The 24,216-nt window shown below is 42.7% G+C and overlaps 1 protein-coding gene across 5 annotated transcripts in view; it reads left to right on the forward strand.

Moving 5' to 3' along the window:
• The window catches only part of LAMA1 (laminin subunit alpha 1), a 125,546-nt gene extending 106,021 nt beyond the window's left edge, over window positions 1–19,525 (forward strand). For 3 of the 5 annotated variants that reach the window (XM_032467501.1, XM_032467503.1, XM_032467502.1), the window contains 12 exons: window positions 1,269–1,383; window positions 1,571–1,741; window positions 4,374–4,534; window positions 5,348–5,533; window positions 6,702–6,837; window positions 8,150–8,262; window positions 11,161–11,350; window positions 11,890–12,048; window positions 12,501–12,654; window positions 13,946–14,079; window positions 18,348–18,570; window positions 19,175–19,525. In XM_032467501.1, coding sequence (XP_032323392.1) covers window positions 1,269–1,383; window positions 1,571–1,741; window positions 4,374–4,534; window positions 5,348–5,533; window positions 6,702–6,837; window positions 8,150–8,262; window positions 11,161–11,350; window positions 11,890–12,048; window positions 12,501–12,654; window positions 13,946–14,079; window positions 18,348–18,570; window positions 19,175–19,335 — 1,903 coding nt within the window. In that variant the 3' untranslated portion in view covers window positions 19,336–19,525. The other 2 variants (XM_032467504.1, XM_032467505.1) reach the window with 2 other exon arrangements.
• The last annotated feature ends 4,691 nt before the right edge of the window (window positions 19,526–24,216 follow it).

Here is a 24,216-nt window from a genome sequence, read left to right on the forward strand (position 1 = left end):
TGTAGCAATACCTCACCTTCAAGCTGAGTTCATAAACAGAAGTGCAGCCACTCCAGTAACTAGAGGTTGAGTAGTCCAGAACCCACTTCCTGATGTACCCCCTGCTCTGCCAGGAATTCTGGGAGTTCTGAGGAGTGTGGTTTATAACCAGTCACCACCTCGGTCTTGGAAAGGAGCTCACCTGAACTTCAGGAGAGCTGCCCAGGTCTCAACCCTCCGCCAAGGCAGAGCCAGGACTGGAAGCCTGCCTCCTAGTCCCCGATTCCAGATGTCATTCCCTGACATGGCGGCATCGGGGACACGCCTGGAGTTACAGGCTGTGTCTCGCCTGTCTGTGCCTCACCGCAGTGGCATGCGGTGCAGAGCCTGGGGAAAAGGACAGACTCCCTCGTCTAGGAAGACCTCTCAGATGACAGACTTTCATGATAGAAGGGTCTTGGGCATCAAGGCCAGACTCCTCACTTACAGTGGAAAAAACTGAGATTCAGAAAGGTTGAAATTTGCCCTAAATCATGTAGTTTCTTAATGGTCCACAGCTCATTGCTGAACACAGAAAAAAGAGATGCGCCTCTAGCAGGAAACCATATTCCTGCAAAGTTCTCCTGTCACTAGCTGATGCTTCAGGGTGTAACCAGATGTTCAGTGATCTCCATAATTCAAAAATGGGAGCCTGACCACATTACAGCCTCACCTCAGCCAGCAGTGTGGCATATTCTGTTGAGAAAAATATTATATTGACTTAGAATCAAAGAAACAGGGTTGTGGATACTCGCAGACTTCACTAAATGCAGTTCGTTCCTTCAGGACGAAGTGGTGTGGACAAGATGACTCCTCTTGTCATGTGATCCTAGGAAATAACCCTGCCCACACTAGTCCTCATGGGAAGTGAATGTCTGCTTTATGTGGAAACTAGATTATATAATTGATGTGCTATAATTTTCTTATGGCAGTGCACTGTCTTTCTCATAATTGGCCTGTGTTTTAGTGAGTATATTTCAATTGTAATGACTATAATAGTTGCCCTTAAAATATTAAAGACACTTTTATCTCGGTAGCCATCTAGGTGGTCAGGCTCACTAAATTTGGTAAGGAGAGCACTTGTTCGACCTGAAGTTCTCAGCATAGAGAACTCCTTCTTAGAGGCCTAGACACTTCTGCAGTGACACATGGAAAGAGATCTTCCTTATTTATAGGTCTGTTTTTATTTCTTCTTTCAAAACTGGAACAAAATCCAAATGTTGTTGCTGTTCTCATGTCCTTCTGTATAGGAAAGGTGTCACCAGCAAAAGCTATGTGGGCTGTATCAAAAACCTGGAAATATCCAGATCGACCTTTGATTTACTCAGAAATTCCTATGGAGTGAGAAAAGGCTGTACACTGGAGGTGGGAAGTGTTTTATTAATACTGGGATGAGTTTCTACAAATGCTCACTGATTAACCAACATAATAAGGTAACAGGTTCCAAAATAGGGTGGGGGGTGAACAGACAAGAGACGGCGGGGAAACGACCGCAGCCTCCGGTGTGGGAGACCATTTTACTTACTTGCTTTCTCGTTTCCTTTGTGACCAGCCTGTCCGAAGCGTTAGCTTCTTGAAAGGCGGCTACATGGAATTGCCACCCAAGTCTTTGTCACCAGAGTCGGAACTGTTGGCAACATTCGCCACCAAGAACAGCAGCGGCATCATCCTGGCTGCCCTGGGCCAGCATGGGGAGAAGCAGGGCCGTCGGCAGGCCCCTGGGGTAAGTGGCTCAAAGGCTCGGGAACCAGGAGCTCAGGAAGGAAATGGCTTCAGGAAACGCTGGATGGAAGATGACCTAGTTGTAGCATTTACTCTAGCTGTGTGCCTCATTGTTTATGGGTGTGCATTTTTAATAATTACTGCTGAGTGTCCTTCCCTTATGAATCATCTTTGTCCATCTTTCTTGTCCAGCTACTAAGAACACTTGCTGTCTGCTTCTAATTCTAACAGCATAGTGATACTGACCCTTTTCTCTGCTCAAACGTTATATATTACATTACTGTAAGATGTACAGATGGCTACATACAGTGGTCTTAATGAAGTACAAGCCACGCAGCTGCAATTCAGAGCACTACTCTCTGCTGTGCAAGATGCTTTACAGACACTGCCGTGTGGTGTCACAGCCACACTTCAGGGTGAAGGTGCCTTCCTCCATTCTGCTGAGGGAGAAAGGGCTTCAGGGAGCCTGGTGAACCTGCTGCACAAGGCCATGCAGCTGCTATTGCAGAGCCTGGCCTGGAACACCAACCTGCAGACTCTATAGAGGTCTACCAACGGCAGCTTGGTTTACTGGCTCCACCAGTATTTTTTTCAAGTTGAGATAAAACAGGTTACTCTCATGTTGTGTAAATTTTAAGTGAAATTTTCAGTGGCATTTAGTGCTTTCCAATGTTGTGAGGCCACCTTCTCTACTTAGTTCCAAAACATTTCCTTCACCCACAGTGAAAGCCTCTGCCCGTTAAGCAGTCACTCCCCCCACCGCCACTTTCCCCAACCCCTGCGACCACCAGTCTTCTTTCTCTATCTAGGAGTGACTTTACCGATTCTGTGTATCTCATATAAACGGACTCATACATGTGATCTTTTGTGTCTTTCACATAGCATGTTTTCAAGGCCCATCCACACCGTAGCATGCATAGTCTGTCCTTTTTCACCGCCGAATGATACTGCACAGTATACACAGCGTAATTTGTGGACATTTGGGGTTGTTTCTACGTTCTGACTGTCATGCATAATGTTGCTGTGAACATCTGCATACGAGGATCTGTTGGAGCACCTGTTTTCAGTTCTTTTGGGTATTATACCTCGGTGTGGAATTGCTGGGTCATATGGGAATTCTCCATTTAAATTCTTGAGGAACCATCAACTGTTTTCCTCTGTCAATCTTAAGAGGACCTCCAGTAAATCAGCATCTGCTACTAAGTCAGCAAAAAGGAACAGTGTAATCCAGTGCTGGCAAGGCTGTGTGAAACACTCCCATTTCAATTCTGCCGGTGGACCTCTCTCAGGATAGCAAAAAGTATTAGGAGCTTTAAACATTTTCAAACCTTCAACTCTTTAATCCCATGTTTAGAAATCTTAGAAACAATTTCACAGGCAAAAGAAATAAAATGTTCACTATGTGTGGTAATAAAAATTAGAAACGACCTAAATTTTTAACAATGAAGGACTAGATCCCACAATGAGATCCTACCTCACACCAGGGAGCATGACTGCCATCAAAAAGACGAGAAATAACAAGTGCTCATGAGGATAAGGAAAGAGGACCCCTGTGTTCTGTGGGTAGGATGTAAATTGGTGCAGCCACTATGGAAAACAGTATGGAGGTTTCTCAAAAAATTAAAAACAGAACTATATGATCCAACAGCTCCACTTCTGGGTGTATATTTGAAAGAAATGAAATCACTATCTTGAGGAGATACCTGCACCCTTCTGTTTATTGCAACATTATTTACAGTGGTCAAGACATGGAAACAAACTGAATGTCTATCAATAGACAAATGAATAAAGAAGATATACAGTGGAATATTATTCAGCCATAAAAGAGAAGGCATTCCTACCATTTGCAACAACATGTATGAACCTTGAAGGTATTATTATGTTAAGTGAAACAAGTCAAACAGAGAAAGACAAATACTGTATGATCTCATTTATATGTGGAATCTTAAAAAAATCAAACTCATAGAAACAGAACAGACTGGTGGTTGCCAGAGCAGGGGCGGGGAGATGGGAGGGAAGTGGGTGAAGGGGATCAAAAGGTACAAATTTCCAGTTGTGAGATAAGTTCTGGGGGTGTAATGTATAGCCTGATGACTATAGTAACAATACCATATTGTATTTTTGAAAGATGCTGAGAGTAAGAGAATCTTAGAAGTTCTCATCACAAGGAAAAAAATCTTGCCTAACTATGTGAGGTGATGGATGTTTGCTAAACTTATTGTGGTGATCATTTTGCAGTATTTATAAATGTACAATGGTTATGTTGTATACCCAAAACTAATACAATGTTATATGTCAATTACATCTGAACAAAACTGGGGGAAAAGAGAAATAGATCAGTGACTTACAGTGTGACTAGTTGTTAGTACAGAATGCAGCAATATATAGTAAGTATGAAGACTGTCTAGGAATGGAAACCTTTGATATGGGTAGTGACAGTAGCAATAATGCAGAATGTAAACTCTATATAAAGCAGATTAGAAAGTAACATACAAAGGTTAAAACAGTCATATTAGGTGGTGATATTCTTAAGAAATTGCTTCCTTGGTGCTAATATTCCCACATGAACTTCATAAGATGATACTACTTTAAATCACACAGTAATGTCTTTTCTATGGGAATTCTCTGTGCAGTCTTCCCAGCCCTTCCTTTCCATCATGCTAATTGAAGGCCACATTGAAATGCATGTTAATCCTGGGGACGGAACCAGCCTGAGAAGAGCTCTCCTGCATGCCCCCACGGGCACGTTCGGTGACGGCCAAGAGCATTCCATCTCCTTGATAAGGAGAGGGAGGTATGAAGGCGCCCCAGTAGGAGGCTTGTTTGGTGCTCTCTGCAGTGAGATGACTGGCATAATTAGTATGATGTCATTAGCATTCGGTTTTTGTAGTTCCAAGACAATTCTAGAAGCTTGGTAGACACCTCCTTGGAAATCTGCTTTGCAATATTTGCAGAATTTTCATGAATGAACAATCTTAACCCTGCCATTTTCTGGGCCCAGCATAAATTTTATTTTTGTTGGAATAATTCCGTGTCAAATAGTATTATAATATTAGTAAATAGTGTATATATATATATACTATGCTATATACTATATATACACACTATATATAAATATGTATACTATTTACTAATACTATATATAGTAATATACATATAGTGATGGATGTTTATATTTTACATATATATATATAAAATAACGAATGGTGAAACAGTAAATAGCATAGTTAACAGTAAAGTGTAAACAGTGAAATAGTAAATAGTATTATCTCAACATTCCTATATATTTCCTTCTAAACCTACAGACCAACTGTTTTAAAAAGCACACATGGGTATTTTGTCAGGTAAAGAAGTAAAAGATACTCTCCAAAAAGCAGTTGAACTCAATAATACTTAATCACATTCCATTCACTTTTGGAGAATGTTCAGCCTAAGTTTTAATTTTCATGAATCACCTTTTTATTCACACACACGTTAAATGTCATGTTAAATTTTATCTTCAGGAACCTCTTTATTATTCAGCAAGAATTCACTGGAATTACATAATAAAGCGGACAGTTAGTGTTTCCTTACATTTAAAAACTTATTTTCTCCTTTAACCTTTTAGAATTATCACTGTACAACTGGATGAGACAACTCCTGTAGAAATGAAGTTGGGCCCAGCAGCAGAAGGCAGGACAATAAACGTGTCCAACCTCTACATCGGGGGGGTTCCAGCAGGCGAGGGGACCCCCATGCTCAAGATGAGAAGCTCATTCCATGGCTGCATCCGAAACCTGATCTGGAACATGGAGTAAGTGTGCCTGTGCTCTCGGTGTGGTTCTGCCCTTCCTGCTCTCCTAATGCCAAGTACTGACACCAATCTGCAACCTAATTTTATGGTTCAAGATGCACTTTATGATTCTTTCTGTCTTGAGCTCACTGCTTTAAAGGAGACTTTACTAGGCTACTTGCAGCTTCAGGTTTTTAGTGGCTTCTCCTGAAATAATTGTATCTTCCAAAAACTCCCATGTGGAGCTGACCACAAGGAAGGGCAGCACACGTGCCCACGGACATTTATTTCCTCACTCCCCCTCTGCCTGTGGTCAGCATGCTGGGGCAGACAAGCTGTGCTCTGACCTGGGGTCGCGGGAGCAGGATCTGCACAGGAGAAACTGGACGTGAGTCAAGTGTCAGGAGATTGAGGATCCCCCCTCTCGCCTGTGACCTTGAGCAAGGACTTAGATGTTTTACAGTCGTAGTGTCCTTTGTACAGGAACCTCTTAGGAGTCCTTGACATTTAAAAAAATAGAACATCATCTTGGGTTTCAACACAATGATGATGCCAGAGCCTTGGCTCAGTTATCTGTGCAGTTGATGCATTTATTCATCCAGTTGTCTGTTTATTAATTAAGCATCTTCTGCTCCTGAAAGCCTTGAGGCTGGGAATCTGACAGGGCAGAAATGTCTATGTGCTATTCACAGCCACATCCTCAGAAAATGCCAACAAGGGACGGACAGGGGACATGTTGTAGAATAAAGGGACTTAGGACAAGCGTAGTTCGTGACTTCCTGACAAAGGGAAACCTCTGAGAAAGAAGTCAGTGTTCCACTGAGGCCACTGTGCAGCACTGAGAGCCAGAGCCGGAATCTCGCCCTGAGGCAACCTGACCAAGGCTGTGGGAGGAGGTGACAGCATCTGAGCTGACTCCTGAGGGACATTTGGGAATGGCCAGGTGGACACGGGATGGGCTGGGGGCTGAAGGAGGGGGGGTCGGGGGCTACCATTTCAGGCAGAAGAATCAGGAGATTACATAAGGTAGGATTATAAGGACTTCTAGTTACTGTAGTAGATGGTCAATTTGGTTACTCTGAAAGTATTAATATTTTTAATGGATTTTATATTTTCAATAATCAAATAACCTTGGTTCATGTGTTGGCCTGTAATATCTTCATTAATTTTGGAAACACTTTGCACCTAGACTTTTGGATTTCACTAGTGCCACTGGCTATGAGCAAGTGGACTTGGACACCTGCTTGCTCTCAGAAAGGCCGAAGCTGGTTCTTCATGAAGAGGATGGTGAACTCCCGCCAGAGCCCCAGCCTTTACCAAGTCCAGTAAGAAAGGCTTGCTCTAACTATATAATTCAGGTCCAGGAGGAAAAAAGGAGCACCACCCAGAGGAAAAGAAAATGGGGGCCCCATTAGAAAGGTGTCGGGCAAGCTGCAGGAGCACACTGGAGCCATGATGCGGGGGGAGAGGGCTGCTACCTGGCCCAGGAGCCGGGCTGCCCAGGGTCTGAGCAGAGAGGGTCTCCAGGTGGGCACTGGAGCACAGGGAAGACAGGCCCTGCCAGGGGGGCAGGAGGGAGGGAGAAACACTTGGCTTCTCCCATTCAACCTCCAGCCTCCTAGCACTGCCTTCCCTTGGCTGGGAGAACCAGCTGGAAACCACTTTCCAGAGGAGCCTGGGAAGAGTCTCGGGCTCATCACTGTGATGAGAAGTGGGGCAGAGACACCTTGCAGGGGCATGGCACAGCATCCCGACTGCTCGCTGCAATGCTCGGGCGCCTCATGGCTGCCATACAGCAAACTTTGGGACAAAGTCTCTATAAAGATTATCACTGTGGATTTATAGAGACGTGAGATTGAGTATTTATGTAAGCCATTGTGCATATCATTGTTGCTTTGAAAAAAAATTTAATTCATCTAGAAAAGGCCAGTGTTGACCAAATAATTTTAACAGCAGACATTGTTAATTTTCAGTTTTTTTCCCCTTTTTCTGATCTCTTTGTTTTCTTGGTTGAAAGTGTGCCCTCCAATTATTTAGATATTTATGGCATAGTCACGCAAAAGCAGCACCTTCCAAGCAGGACCCATCTTTGAGTTCAGGACCCTTGTCTTGGTAGCATCTGTCCACTCAAGCTGGAAAACTGGGTCTGAGGCCTCATGTTGTCTGGAGTCAGGTGACCCGCCCCTCCAGCCCAGCTCCTCCTGGCTGCACCTTGCTCCTGTCCAGGAGGAGCCAGCTCAGCCCGTCACCTGTGGGCATTTAGTTTCCTGGTGTTAGTGCTCTAGCTGCTCCTGAAGCCGCAGACATCCTCAGGCCCTTCCCAGAGTGAGGGTTTCAGGGGGACAGAGGGCAGAGCAAGGCCTCTGCTCCTTAGGCCAGATGAAAATTCATGGGAATTTAGGTGACCTTGAGTGGGACTGAGGTGGAAAACAAAAGCTCTAATTGCTTTCTCAGAGAGAGAATGGGATGTCGAGTAAATTGCTGAAAAAGCCAAAAAAGGTGACATCACTACAAACATGTTTCGTTGTAGGTGCTCTGACACAATTGCTTCTGAGATGTCTTCTTCATGGAAAAATGTGGCTCTGTTAGCGGGGGTCCTGGCCGTGGGTGGCTGAGAGCCATGTGCATGTCTTACAGGGACTGTGTGCCGTGGACAGAGCCCCGGAGTACGTCCCCAACGCCCACCAGTTTGGCCTCACAGAAGGCAGCCACTTCGTGCTGCCCTTTAATCAGCTGGCTGTCAGAAGGAGGTAGGCATTGCTCTTAAGTCCTCATGTGGCGTCTCGTTGCTAGGTGAATCCAGGAGGTATTTTTCAGCAATGGGTCTTTTCCAGAAGAAGCTTTTCGTGTTTTATTATGAAATGTTCAACTTCCCACCAAATGGCAGCAGGGAGAAGGCAGAGAGGAATGCAGCTTCTGTGCAGATCAGATGATAAAACGTGGTTAAGGGGGAGGGGGGGGTTCCCGGGGTTCAGCCCCCCTCTTGATGTTGGCTGGTTGCTGCCTCTCTGTGTGCATGTAGGAAAGCACGTAGGTCTCTAAAATCACTCTTCCTTCTGGAATCCCAAGGCCCCTGGATCTATCACCTGGACCTTGAACCCCAGTCTACAGTCAGCATTCACTGATCTGATGAAACTGTCTACCCAGACTCTTTCACTGTGCCTTCCAAAATTCCTGGTCCACACCCATACCACTCCGCATGTTCCCTCTGGCCCTCATACCTGCCTGTCCCAGGTGCCCTTCTTCCTTCAGTCAAGCAGGCTCACATCCCAGGGATCTCATGGCCAATGCGCCTCAGGGCTCCACAGCCCTGTCTCCTCCTGGGACTCTCTAGCCTCTGCAGCTGATGCCTTCAGCTCTGCACCACAAGAGGTCCTCTGAGATCACTGCCCCACCACAGATCCTGGCTCAATGTCTTTTCTTTGCATCTCCTGCCATCTTTCCCCATGAGTTCAGCAACTACCCAACACCTGATCTTCGAGGTCCCCTGGCTCCGATCTGTCAGAGGTCTTTTCCTCCCTCCTCCCCAGCCACCCTCTCCCCATAGTCATACCCTTGTGTACTTAGGAGTATCCATGCCACCTCCACCATCTCTACTTTAAGCATCCTATTAACCGACCTCTTCCTCCTCCAGCAGATCCTCAACTGCATCAAGACCTCTAAGCCCCTGTGCTCTCTCACCATCATCGCCCCTGTCTCTAGCTCCCACCACACAATGTATCCCCTTAACCAGGTAGTCCTGATGCCATTATCACAGGTGTTCCTTTGTAACCCCCCTTAACCCTCTCATCTCTTCCATCAGGACCCAGGTATAACCCACACTGGGCCTAATTTATGCCAGAACTTGATCTGGTGGTCAGGGCTGCGGAACTGCATCTCTTTCCTACCTGGTTTGACTTTAATGCTGTGGCCACAGACTTCAGATGGAGCCTCCAAACTCTGAATGTATAGGGAGCCAATACACTTCTCTAATATGGTCACATTTTTTAATAGCTTCTCCTCTTATCTCAAAACTCTTTGCAACCCCATCCTCCCTTCATGCCCAGATGCTGACTTGCATCCTTGAGAAGAGCGAGCCTATTCATCTGTCCAGCACCAAAAAGAGCTCCCGCCTTTGTCCCCAACCCTCTTCCTTCCTTCTTGTCTCCTCCTTGTCTTCCCCCTTGCTTGCCCTCCGGAGCCATCACCTCTCTCCTCTCCAGAACCTGGGCAGCATCTATTTCTCCCTCTTTCACACACAATCCCCATCAGCACACCGGAAGAATCACCACCAGCCCCCATCACTATCAGTGAGGGTAAGAGGAGCGAACACTTGTGCCAGAGACTGTCTCAGGACTTTACACACACACCCCAACTTAGTCCTCATAAATACCCTGTGAGGAAGGTGTTCTCTTCATTTTATAGACTAGGAAGCTGAGGCACAGGCTCAGACTCCGCGGAGCGAGGGCCCAGAATCTTTGTGACTGCTGTGCCTACTTCCTGTCTAGGAGTTCCTAGCTTTTAAAACAGAAACTCCCAGGAGACTCCAACCCCACCCCACCCAGCACCCCGGCTCTGCTGCACAGTAAGACTTCTTGAAAGGGTTGCCTCACGTGGCTGTCTGCCTTTCCTTACCTTCCACTCTGTCCCCTTTCCACCCAGTCCGCCTCTCCTCCCTCCTCGCCAGCCATCTGAGACCTGCTGCGGCCAAGTCCACGGTGCCATCTCTGCAGGGCCCTCGGCAGCATCAGCCCAAACCTACTAGAGCTTTTTTTTTGTTGTTGTTCCCTTCACTCTCCAAATTCAGTCCTTCAGCAAGTCCTGCTGCTGCTTTGTCCAAAACGCTTCTTGTATTTAGTTCACCTCCTCCGCTTTCCGCCCCGACTCCGCCAGTCACCCTGGTCTGAGCCACCGCCTGGCCTCTGTGGACTCCTGCTAGCAGCCTGGCCCTGTCTGATTCGTTCTTCACATCAGAGGTCCTTTTATAGATATAAATCCAGCCATGCACACCCCTCCTTCTTAAAACCCTCCTGTGACCTCCCACCTTCCTTACAGTAAAATCCAAATACTGCCTCCCAGGCCCCTGCATCCTCAAGGATGGAGCCATGCTCCCCTGTCCCCATCTCTGTGCACCTTAGTGACACTGCCCTTCCTTCTGCGGAAGGACACCTTCCCTCCATCCTGACGTGTGGCCCCTGTGGGGATTCCTGGCTGACCACCACACTCAAGCCCTTGTTTTCACATACTCTGTACTGTCTGAAAACAAAGTGCAGGGCTTTACTGTGGAGTCTTGTGAGGCTAGGTCCTGCCTTTCATTTGGGTCTCAGAAATACCATCTTTCAGAGTTGCCTCCCTGACTATGTAACAAAACCAATGGTCCCTCCGTGACCCAACTTTAACTCTGACATGTCTCTAGTATTAGTTTCACTGGGGAAGGGCCTTCCTCTGTTTACTGCTTGACCCTCTGTTCCTAGACTAGTTCCTGGCAGATGGACGTCTGTATTACCATGAGTTGAATGAACAGACAGATAAGTGAAGGAAGGGATGAATGACCTGAGATGTTAAATATAAATGTTGAACAATTAATGGGTTCTTTCTTTGAGGTTATTTTAAAGAGTAAAAGTGAAAGCATATTCCTTTCTGCGGGCTGAGCTCTTGTTTCCCTCCAGGCTCTCGGTTCAGCTAAGAATCCGAACATTCACCTCCAGTGGCCTGATTTACTACATGGCTCACCAGAACCAGGTGGATTACGCTGCTCTCCAGCTGCACGAGGGCCGCCTCCACTTCATGTTTGACCTTGGGAAGGGCCGGACCAAGGTCTCGCACCCTGCTCTGCTCAGTGACGGCCAGTGGCACACGGTGCGCTCTCAGGAAACTTGTGATTGCTCATTCCAAGTTTCCTTCCGCCTGTCCCTTGTGTCTGCTCCACTCCAAGGAAGTGGGATTACTCCCTTGATTCCTAGCTTGCTTTGCGTCTGGTATCTGCCTCCTTGCAGGCAGGGACCTTTTCTGCTTCCTGAAATATCCCCAGGGCCTCGCTTGCTCAGTGCCCGACACCTAGCAGGCACTCAGCAAACACTGGTAGAATGAATGAAAGGTACCAAAAACATTCTCGATCTGACTAGAAGTAAATCAAGCCCACGAGTGGTAAGAATTGGCTGAAGCTGACATTGCAGCATTTGTGTTCTTAGAACCAGGACTCGGAGCATGTTCTTCGGAGCCACTTCACCTGTGCCAGCTCCAGGCTCAGCCTCCTCTCAAACCAACTGTGAAAACCTGAGCCATCCTTTAAGATTTCACTCAGGTTATTACTGCTATAGTGAACAGATGTTGCAAACCAACATCTGTTAGTTTTCTCACATTCCTTAGAAAGTATGCATGTTTCCATTTTGCTCTAGGTCAAGACAGAGTACTTTAAAAAGAAGGGCTTCATGATGGTTGACAACCAGGAGTCTGCCATGGTAACCACGGTGGGAGATGCTACCACGCTGGATGTGGAAGGAAGGCTGTACCTAGGAGGCCTTCCCTCTGAGTACAGGGCCAGGAACATTGGGAATGTAAGCAGCATTTTCTCCATGGGCCCATTTTGCCTTTATTGTGGTTTTGGAATATATTTATGTTTGTGTTTAAATTATCCTGTTTGTTTGGGCCTGGGGCTTGGCTGCAAGAGGCAAACCTTTCAAACCATGTCCCTAAATCATGTGTTGGGTTTTCTCCTTGAAGCCTGACTAGCCTTCCTGCCTGTTACTTAATGAAGATTTACATTTCCTTTTCCACAGTCACTTAACCCTATTACAATTCAGGAAACTCCAGCAAATTTTTATTTGTAGATTATAATAGAAAAACTCTTTTACTGCATTATAATAGGTTTAAGTTAGACAGTGAAGTATTGTGACAATTAGATTTTAAAACTGATAGTATTTTAATGTTTTGTTGAAGGTTAGGAAAAATTTGTGCTTTCCCATCTTGGTGTTCTCACCCTCATCTACTCTCATGTCACTTGGCTTAGGTCACCCACAGCATCCCTGCTTGCATTGGGGAGGTGACAGTAAATGGCAAACAGCTGGGCAAGGACAATGCAGAGTCCGCATTTGCAGTCAGCAGGTGCTATGCCGCAGCTCAGAAAGGAACTTTCTTTGAAGGAAGTGGATATGCAGCCCTTGGTATGTATTATCAACAAGCTGGAAAGAAATCTTGGGAATTCACCTGCACTCTGAGATGATATGGATCCAAGAACTATATGATAGGACAGGACCCACTGAACTAGTTAGTTGCAGTAAGACCACATTTCCTTAACTATTCCAGCGTATTCTGATTTCTCAGCTTCTAGTGGAAAAGCCTGCTGACCTGTGGTATCCAGATAGCTGCCTCCCACCAGGAGTGGTGCTGCTCCTGACAGAGGGCAACGTGCAGTGCTGGTTTCATCTGTACTTTCCCCAAATTTATGCAAGGCATGCATGCTCTCACTGTCCAAGGTAATAAAGGCCTTTGCATTAAAAATCCGGAACATAAAATGTCTAAACCAGTCAGCCAAATGAAAGTCAAATTTGATGAAGAAGTTAACTTCATTTAGATTGTTGAAATATTAATCAGTTATACGTAGGGTAATTTAAATCTCTAAAATGCTTTAAACTCCTCAAGACTTAGATCTAACCCTTGTAACATATCTTACATTCTCTCCCCTTTTTAGAAGCTTCATTTGCTGGTTAACTTACTGTTTGCACTCAGAGTCATGCTCCAGGCTCCTGTTCTGCTTTGTATCAGAGGGAACTAATTTCTGGGCTTCTTTGCCCTGGGGCTTCCAGGGAGGCTCCAGTGGAAGGCTAGGGATGGGAGTGGGGAGGGGAAACGCTAGCAGGATTCTCTCCTTCACTGTGTGCTTCCAAACTCTAGTAACACCAGCTTCTCCCATTTTTCCCTCGGCCCTAGGTGTAGTAACAACTACCTCCTATTGCTAATATCCCCTATTATGTCACTTTTTTTTTAAACACCTGAATGAAAAATTCAATTAAAACACCACTTAAAAAAAAAAAGCCCAGCGGGACTCTAATGTACTCAGCAAAAGATGACAAAACCAGTAAGTAGCTACTGGGAAAATAAAGTGCACTGTTCCTGGGTAGACGATGAAGGGATTACATGGCTCAAATCCCTTTTGACTTTTTTACCTGTGTGGCTCTAGATGAGAGACTGTTCCTGCTTCAGCTTTGCTCAGGTTTCGCCCAGCTGACTGTGTCTTCTTTAAAAGCATGGCTTCATCTTACAGATGTGCGAGCTGAGGCGCAGCGGGTGGAAGTGACTTGTTAGTCATTCCCAAAGTGGAGCCAGGTCTCTTGAACCTCATTCAGAAGCCCCAAAGCCCAAACAGCCCGCCAGCCCTTGGCCTTTCTGAGCCTGGACCTTCCTGGGCTGGGCCAGGCCCCACAACTAACTTGGGGGCTTCCTTGCTTGTTCTAGTCAAAGAAGGCTACAAAGTGCAGTCAGATCTGAACATCACGCTGGAGTTTCGCACCTCCTCAGAAAATGGTGTCCTCTTGGGAATCAGCAGCACCAAAGTGGACGCCATTGGATTAGAGCTTGTTAATGGCAAGGTAAGTGCTTAATCTCGATAGAGTCCCCAGCCTCCCCCTCGTGTCAGAGACCAAGGAGTTGAGAAACAGAAATATCTAGGTCCAAACTTCCAATTATCCACTTTCAAGGAATGGAGAAAAGGTTCAGTTAATATTTAAAAATAGATAATCCTAACAGACATTCCTCAAAAAACAAGAAAAATCTCAAACAACCTAACCTACACCTAAAAGAATTAGATAAAGAACAAAAAAGCCTAAAGTCAGCAAAAGGAAGGAAATAATAAAGATCATGGAGGAAATAAATAAAATAGAGATTAAAAAAAAACAGAAAAAATCAATCAAACCGAGACCTGGTATTTTGAAAGAGTAAACAAAATTGACAAACCTCTGGCTCACCAAGAAGAAAAGAGAGGACACTAACAAAGTAAGAAATAAAAAGGGAGAAAAACAACCATCACCAGAGAAATAAAAAAAAAAAAAGGCCCCGCTCACCAACCAGGGCAGGCTCTGATCATCACAACACAGACCACACCCCCAATCAAAGGGGTAACAGCCAACACACACCAAAGAAAGACATAGCAACCACCCACACTAAAGACGACCTCACAAATTATTAGAGGCACAGTCTACACAGGAATGCATCCTCTTTAATAAAAAAAAAAAAAAGCCCTTCAACACCACAGTAGATAACTGATACTCCATAATCCATAGTGCTAGAGAGGTAGTAAAATGAAACAGCAGGGTAACCTAATTAAAATAAGAGAAGTCCCCTTAAAAGAACGATAACTGAAATACACTTTGATAGTCTTCAAAAAGGGGATGATAAAAGCACTGAAGGAAATAAGAGAGACTATGAATACAGGCAGAGAATACTATAAAAAGGGAACAGAAACTATAAAGAGGAGCCAATTAAACACAAAATTCAATGGCTGAGAAGACAGCTGAGCTAAAAGCAGTCAAAAGCACATAGACAATGCAGAGGGACAAATCTCGCTTAGAAGACAAGCTAGAATGACAGAAAAATAAGTGGAAACTAATGAAATGGACTGTGGGATAAAGCAGAGCATGCCAATATACACATAATAGGGATCCCAGAAGGAGAAGACAGGGAAAAGGACTGAAAAGGTATTTGAAGAAATCGTAAGTGAAAAATCCCAAACCTGAAAAAAAAAAAAATCAGATTCCCAAGTCCAGGAAGCACAGAGGGTCCCAAACACGAAGAACCCAAATAGACCTACACCAAGGCTTATTACAATTAAGATGGCCAAAGATAAAGATACAGAAATGATTCTAAAGGAGGCAAGAGAAAAACAAAGAGTTAGTTACACGGGAACCCCCATAAGTCTTTGAGCTGATTTCTCCACACAAACATTGTAGGCCAGGAGGGAGTGGCAAGATATATTCAAAGTCCTGCATGAAAAAAAGATGCAACCTAGGATACTCTACCCAGCAAGACTCTCCTTTACCACAGAAGGAGAGAGAAATGAAATAATGCCATTTGCAGCAACATGGATGGACCTGAAGATCGTCATTCTAGGTGAACTAAGCCAGAAAGAGAAACAAGAATACCATACGATATCACACATATGTGAAATCTAAAAAAGAAAAAAGAGGACACTAATGAATTCATCTACAAAACAAACAGAAAAGGAATAACTTTGGGAGTTCTGCAATTTGCAAATGTTAACCACTATATACAAAAAGAGATAAAAATCAAATTTCTGCATAGCACAGGGGAATTACATTCAGTATCTTCTAATAACCTTTAACGAAAAAGAATATGAAAACAAATGTATGTATATGCATGCCTTGGGTATGGTGTTGTACACCAGAAATTGACACAGTGTAACTGACTATACTTAAATTAAAACAAGAAAAGGAAGACAAAGAACTCATACCAGTCCTTCTCAAACTCTTCCAAAGGATTAAGGACGGGAGAATACTCCCAAACTCAGTCTATGTAGTCACTATCACCCTGATACCAAAACCAGACAAAGACACTACAAAGAAAATTACAAGCCAATATCACTGATGAACATAGATGCAAAAATCCTCAACAAAATATTATCAAACACAATCCAACAGCACATAAAAAAGATTATACACCATGATCAAGTAGGTTTCATTCCGGGGACACAAGATTGGTTCAACATATGCGTATCAATCTACGTGATACATATACCACATCAAAAAAAGAAAGGACAGAAACCACATGATCATCTCAAAAGATGCAGAAAAAACATTTGAGAAAATTCAACACCCATTTATGATAAAAACTCTTACCAAAGTGGGTATAGTGGGAACACATCTCAACATAATAAAAGCTATCCATGACACCCACAGCCAGTGTAATACTCAGCAGTGAAAAACTGAAAGCCTTCCCACTAAAATCTGGAACAATGATCTCCCTCTTATCCCTTCTATTCAACATAGTTTAGGAAGTCCTGGCCACTGCAGTCAGGCAACAAAATGAAAGAAAAGGCATCCAAATTGGAAGAGAAAAGGTTAAATTGTCACTCTATGCAGATACGATACTATATATAGAAAACCCTAAAAGCTCCAGACAGAAACTACTAGAGCTGATAAAAGAATTCAGCAAGGTAGCAGGATACAAGATTAACATATAGAAATCAGCTGCATTTCTTTATACTAACAATGACAGCAGGCAAAGAAAATAAACAATCCCTTTTAAACTTGCATCCAAAAAATAAAATACTTAGGAATAAATCTGACCACGTAGGTGAAAGACTTATACATGGAGAACTACAAAACACTGATTAAGGAAATTAGAGATGACTTAAAGAAATGGAAAGATATCACATGTTCTTGGACTGGAAGAATTAATATTGTTAAAATGGCCATACTGCTGAAGGCAATCTACAGATTTAATGTGATCCCTATCAAATTACCCAGAACATTTCTCACAGAACTAGAACAAACAATCCTAAAATGTATATGGAATCACAAAAGACCTAGAATTGCCAAAGCAATATTGAAGAAAAAGAACAAAGCTAGGGAAATAACCCTCCTAGACTTCACACAATACTATGAAGCTATAGTAATCAAAACAGAATGGTACTGGCACAAAAACAGACATATGGATCAATGGAACAGAATAGAGAGCCCAGAAATAAATCCACAGATCTATGATCAACTCATCTTTGACAAAGGAGGCAAGAATATACCACTCATTGGCCCTGGGGCATCTCTCAGCTCCTCTCTGTACCTACCGTGTTTTGCCACCATTTTTCCTGCACTGTGGTCACCCTGTATTGTGGGACTACAATGTTTGACTTTTCCTGAGCTGCTGCCTCCTAGAAGGCAAGGAACAGGTCTCTTGATTCCCCTCAGCTTATTAGCTTGTTTCTCACATTTCCCTACTTACTCTCCACTGGGACTTTGGTCCCTAGGATATCCTAGGGTGGGGGTGGGGAGGATATAAGAAAGTCACCACCTGACCTCCTGCCCTTAGTCTCTTCCCCTTTAAGTCATCTTCATGTGGAAACAAAACTGCCTCCATGTCGTACTGCTACACTGTGGCTTATAGCCAACTTTTCCCCTCACCTATACTTCGAAATCATCTTGAAACTTTTTGTATCCATTTGCACATTTTTATGTGACATGCGAAAATGTTATCAGAAGTGTAATAACTACAAAAAATGTAATTTCTGATGTATATTTTACCTCTATTATTGGCTTATTATTTTTCTTTTAAAATTATTTTTAGTGGCTGCCCAAGACTTCACAGTATACATTTTTAATCTGTCACAGTCTACCTTGAAATAACATTGAGTAGCTTCACATATAGCATAAGAACCTTACAACAGTATACTTACAATTCTTCCCTCCCCACCCCATCTTTTGCTTGTCTGATTTTTTGTGTTACCATGCGCTGTAGTAGAGCATCTTTAGTTTGTTAGAAGGGAGTTAGTAAATGTTTCTTTATAGGTGCCATAGCAACTGCTAAGACTGACATCTTTGATAAACCCATCAGTTTCTGTTGTCCTGAAAATGAGGCACTGATTTGAGGATGCAACGCTAAGATTGTGCCTCAGGCTTGTTCCCAGGGAGGTGGTCTTTGTCCATTCTGAAATTTCAGGAATAGGATAGTATCAGAATCCTTTAAGCAGCTATTTTTCAAAACCATTTTTTGGTTTTCATAGTTATCCCTCCTTTTTAGCAGAATGCTGTGATTTTATCCACTCCAAGAACATTATATGAATGGACTGTGTTCCTTAAATATGGAAAAATTCACCATGATAATTTGTTTCTATCTGTTGTTTGTTTAGCTCTTGTTTCATGTTAACAACGGTGCTGGCAGGATAACAGCCACATATGAACCCAAAGCTCCAAATACCCTCTGCAATGGAAAATGGCACACTCTTAAAGCAAACAAAAGCAAACATCGCGTGGTTCTGATTATCGATGGGAATGCAGTTCGAGCTGAAAGTCCACACACCCAGTCCACCTCTGCCGACACCAACAATCCTATTTATGTCGGAGGCTATCCTGGTACGTATGATGTCTGCTCTGCTCATTCACTTTGAGGGGCATTGCCACTGGGGCAAGTCTTAGTTCAGGTGGATACAGAATAGGGATGAAAAAAATACATGGCTTGGGTGACAAATCCTTTACTATTTCAGAAAGTCTATTTCAAACACCTAGGAATTCTTGGGAAAATTATCTACACACATAACTTGATCATTTGGTAAGATGCAGAGAACATCAGATGTGATGCTGGATGACTTCACTGAGGCAGATCATCTCCAGTGATGCCCAGAGTGGGGAATCATTTAAGGGGCAGGCAGTCATTTTAGAGGGCAAACGTGTCTTATCCTCTCACATCAATTTTTGGATTCAAATTATGCATTTTAGATGTTCCAAGTAATTGATACAAATAATAAAATAAAGATCCCTTTTATGACTTTTTAAGTCACAACTATGCCTGAAAATATCGTGTATTAAGTTTTCTATGCATTCCCCTACCACTGAAGCTATTTATATAGAAAAATATTCTAACTTCAGTGTAGAAACCACATGAAATTATTTTTGTTCCTATTGTGCTACCCATGTAATAAAATTAAGCAAGATGTATCTTCTCTTCTTTCCTAAACAGCTGATGTAAAGCAAAACTGCCTGAGCAGCCAGACCTCCTTCCGGGGCTGTCTGAGAAAGCTCACTCTGATTAAGGGCCCACAAGTGCAATTTTATGACTTCAGCAGAGCTTTTGACCTACAGGGAGTTTTCCCTCATTCCTGTCCTGGGACTGAGTCCTGAACTTTGGGGAGACCTCAGTTGGGCAGCGTCACTTACATATTGAGGAGAATGATTTCGTGAATTAAAATCTTTCCAGTTCAGAATTCATTTCCAACTCAGGTTAAGTGTTTCCAGAGAGAAATTTTGTGTTTATGTTAACCTAAAACCATGTGTACAACAAATGCCTCTATTAAATAGTTTAAAATGTAAACTGAATTCATTGGCTCTTTTTTAAGGTTTTAAAAATGAATCTTTTAAAACATTGAATATTCTGTTACTTGACATTATTTCATGTTTTACATTTTGAGCTTTAAAAAAAAGATATCACTACAGACTATAATAGATTAGAGCAGAGCATGAAAACTTTCATTTCTTTACCAAGATTTTAGACTCTAATTTCTATAATGGACAAGCAACACTATTGGTTACATTCCAGCAGAGGGCACCAGCTGTTTGCCCGTAAGCCTTTTAAACAGGCTCCAGAGAGCCTAGAGGGCGAAGGGCGCACAGGAAGGAGAGTGAACCTCCTCTAATTGTATCCTTGTTTTGTCAGGACCTAACCTAACGGAACATTTTCCAGGATTTAAAAAAAAAAAAAAAAAAAAGCGGCATCATACCTAGTTAGCTCTTTTTTTTCACCCCTTGGGATGAAACAGTTCTCCTTGGTCAGCTACTTTTTCTGGGAGAATACAGGTAAGTAAGTTCAAAAGAAAGAAAATTTAAAAGCCATAAATAAATATTCTCTTAATGAACTAGGCGGTTTTAAACTAAGATTTCTGAAGGCTCATTTAGTTCCCTCCAAATGTATTTTAGTTCTGCTCTGTGGCCATGTCTGGGGTCAAAACAGCTACTAATCCGTATGCTTCAGAAAAATTATTTCACTTAGCAAATGCTTAATTGAAGAGAGGTCTCTACCACTCTTAGCAATGAGCTACTTTAATAATATGGAAGGTGATAGGTTCAATTTCTATTTCTGGGAGAAATTTAATTTGGTAAACAAGGAAAGCAACTGTGGTCCTGGGCCCGGTCCCTCTTCTGTGCCTTGCTCATGTTTCTGAACCCTTCTGGCGATCTGTACCTCCTGGCTGATGTCTCTGAAATCTGTAATTCCTTCCCAATAAATAACTGCATGAAGATTTTAGAAAAAGGTAGCAGCCAATTGTGGAGGTACTGACTGTTCTCTGCCATCTGGCAATGTAAGGAATGCGGACAACTGCAGTCTTCAGGCAGCTCACTTGAGCAGCTGGATTACTAAAAGGGAATTGGCCATCTCAGTAGTGAAAATGCGTAAGAGGCCTGGCCCCCTCACTGTGCCCTGAGTGGCCTTTCTCTTCATGTCTCTATGGAAACCATCTAAGGGGTATATGATGGCTTGGACATTCTAGACCTTGGTCCACCACACTGGGTGAGGAAAAGATCCAACGGTAGAGTTGCCATGGGCTTTGTGCCCTCTGTCCCTCTCCTTCTTTTCTACTCCCCCTCCCCACTTATTAATAAAGCTTAAACAGAGTTTGGGCATTTCATGGTTATAACTACTTACAAGGCCTCTCTTAGAAGATCCCCTCAAGGGAGTACCCAGCTCTCTCCCCTTTGGCCTCTACAGAGCACAAGTAGAGCCAGCTTGGTTTAGACGTCTCCCCATGATGGTAAAGAACCTGGGCTCCAGGTCAGAGACCTGCCTCTGACTCTCACTGCAGGGCCTTATGCTGGTTCCTCAACCTCTCTCAGCAAGGTAGGATTCAGGTCTTTAGAATCAGATTGCCAGGTAAACTACAAGACAGCCAGTTAAATTTGATTTTCAGATAAACAAGGAACATGTTTTTAACTATTGTATGACATTCTGTATTTTTTATTTGCTAAATCTCACAACACCACTTTATAGGCCCCAAGGGCCTAAAGGTGGATACCCGTTCCCTCACTACCAAATAATTTAAAAAATTTTTAAATCCATATCTTAAAAGACGTGCAACATCATTCACTGAAAATCATATTTTTCCCATGGTGCTTTTATAGAAACATCAGATTTTTTAAAAAGTTATTTTTGGTGGCCCAAGCATTTACTTAGCTTGCCTATTAATCCATCACTGTTTCTTAATTGTGGTAAAATATAGATAACATAAAACTTACCATTTTAACCATTTTTAAGTGTACAGTTCTCTGGTACTAGGTACATTCACACTGTTGTGTAATCATCACCCCCTTCAGCTCCAAGACTCATTTCATCTTGAAAAACAAACTCTGTACCCATTAAACACTAATTTCTAACTCCTCTCTATCCCCAGATCCTGGCAGCCAACATTCTAATTTCTGTCTGTATGAGTTCTACTACTCTAGGCATCTCATATAAGTGGAATCTTTCAGTATTTGTCCTTCAGTGAGTGGCTTATTTCATTTAGCATAATGTCCTATGGGTTCAACATGATGTAGCATGTGACAGAGTTTTCTTCCTTTTTAAGGCCGAGTAATATTCCATTGTGTATATATACACCACATTTTGTTTATCCATTCATCCATCAATGGGCATTGCAATTGCTAAAGTGAATAATGCTGCTATGAGCATGGGTATACAAATATTTTTTTGAGTCCCTACTTTCAATATTTTTGGGTATATATCCAGAAGTAGAATTACTGGGTCATATGGTATGTCTATTTCTAATTTTCTGAGGAACCATCATAACTTTTTCTTCTATAGCATCCAGTGCTGGTTTTAAGCTTCAGTTTTCCATCTGTAAGTGGGGTTATGATACCAATCATGAAAAGGCATATATTTAGGAAATATTATTAAAACTGATTCAAAAAGAAAGAGAACACCTGGATGAGCCAGTAACACTGATCTTAGTGAAATTTAATCCTCAGTCACACTTGCCACAAAAAAGTCCAACAACTAGTTGATCTGAAGACAAGCTCTATTAAACATCAGCAACAGAAAAAGAAAACTAACCAACATATTTAACACAGCTAGTACAACCTTTATAACCTTCATGAGGCCTCATTTATACAATACATTACTGGTTTTCCTATTCTGTCTGTCTATACAACCATCTATAAAAATGATGCATCGTAATTAGGAATGATACACACATGGCTGAATAAGGAACAACCATGTAACAACACAGGCTTATGAATTAAGTGCCAAATTAGTGCCCAAACCAGAAATTGAGATGAAAATAGATAAAATGCTTTGTTAGAATTGCTGGGCTAGGAGGTATATGTATTCTCACTTCAGAACACTATAAATCAAGGGCTAAATTGTGGTACTACGAGAAAGACAGGTCTGGGAAGGTTTAAAGAGGTAGGCTTTGCAGAATGCACTATTAGCAGCATTTGTGGGCTACAGCCAATTTACAAAGTGCTTTCTTATGTATGGTGGTGTTTGGGTCTGGAGAAGGGGGTGTGGGAGCATGACACATGGGTCTAAGCCATCCAGCTGAAAGAAAGGGGACTGTTGGGAATGGGCGGCAGGTAGGGAGATGGGTAGGTGGAGAGAGAACAGACTGGATAGGGATTAACAATGGAGAGCCCTAAAGTCAAGCAGGTAGTAAGGAGACCGGATATAATGCCTTCCAAAGCATCAGAGTTTTCCATTAGGAGACAGTTGTGATGAAATGGTGCATCTGAAATTAAAAACTAGCCTGAGCCAGCTGGTTGAGCAAGAGTGAGTGGTGGCTGTTACTGGGGCAGTGGTAAAGGACAACAGTTGTATAGGAATACAGAGGCTCCAGCAATGTTAGCTTTAGGCAGTAAAAATTACGAGGCTCAGCAGGGATCTTGGACAATGAGAATGGTGGTCCCATGAACAGGAGGTAAACTGATAAAAATTATGAACTTAACCTTTGACTGTATTGAGTTTGACAGGATGGTGAGAACATCTGAAGACAGGTGTCTTAGCTAGCTGGCTGGAATAAGGACTAGCTCGTGACTCTTCTCACAACTGCAAGCTTTGTTATTTATACATCAGCCTCAAAATCACTTGTTCCTCATGGCACAGTATCTCCAGTGCAGTTGCAAATGTCTAAAAGAAGGTAACAGCCTGAGTAGAAAGCATCAAATCATCTGCTTAGCTTGGCCTGCACTGAAAAGGAAAGTGAATGTGGGCACGTCTAGCATCTTGTGATAACTAATTTTTCTTAGATCTATTTTGAAGCCTTAAGATTTCTCTATCAAATTAAAATTTCACATAATTTTCAAACTTCCAAAGGTATCACATAAACTTGAAGTCTGTGTAGTTCATGTCTCTTCCATAGTATGTGCAATTACATTTTTATCTTCTGATGGCTTTGCTGGCTTCCTGAACAGCCCCAGTGCACCAACTGACTGCTCTAGTTAGGGACCCATCGTTCGTTTTTTTAAAAAAGAATTTTACTGAGGTATAGTTGATGAAACAACATTATATACATTTTAGGTGAACATTAACGATTCACAGCTTTTAGCGGTTATACTCCATTTATAGTTATTATAAAATATTGGCTATATCCCCTGTGCTGTACCATACATTCTTGTAGCTTATTTATTTTATACATAGTAGTTTGTACTTGTTACTCCCCTATTACTATCTTGCCCTTCACCTCTTTCCTCCTCTCACTGGTAGCCACTAGTTAGTTCTCTGTATCTGGTTTCGTTTTTGTTATATTCATTAGTTTGTTTTATGTTTTAGATTCCATATATGTGATATCAAACAGTACTTGTCTTTGATTTATTTCACTAAGCATTATTAATACCCTCCAATTCCACCCATGTAGTTGCTAAATGGCAAAATTTCATTCTTTTTAATGGCTGAACAGTATTCCACCGCCCTACCACACACACACCTTCTTTATCCATTCATCTTTTGATAGACACATGTTGCTTCCATGTCTTGGACACTGTAAATAACACCACTATGAACGCTGGGGTTCAAACAAG

This window comes from Camelus ferus, chromosome 24 (assembly GCF_009834535.1).
Source record: "Camelus ferus isolate YT-003-E chromosome 24, BCGSAC_Cfer_1.0, whole genome shotgun sequence".
Classification (NCBI taxonomy): domain Eukaryota; kingdom Metazoa; phylum Chordata; class Mammalia; order Artiodactyla; family Camelidae; genus Camelus; species Camelus ferus.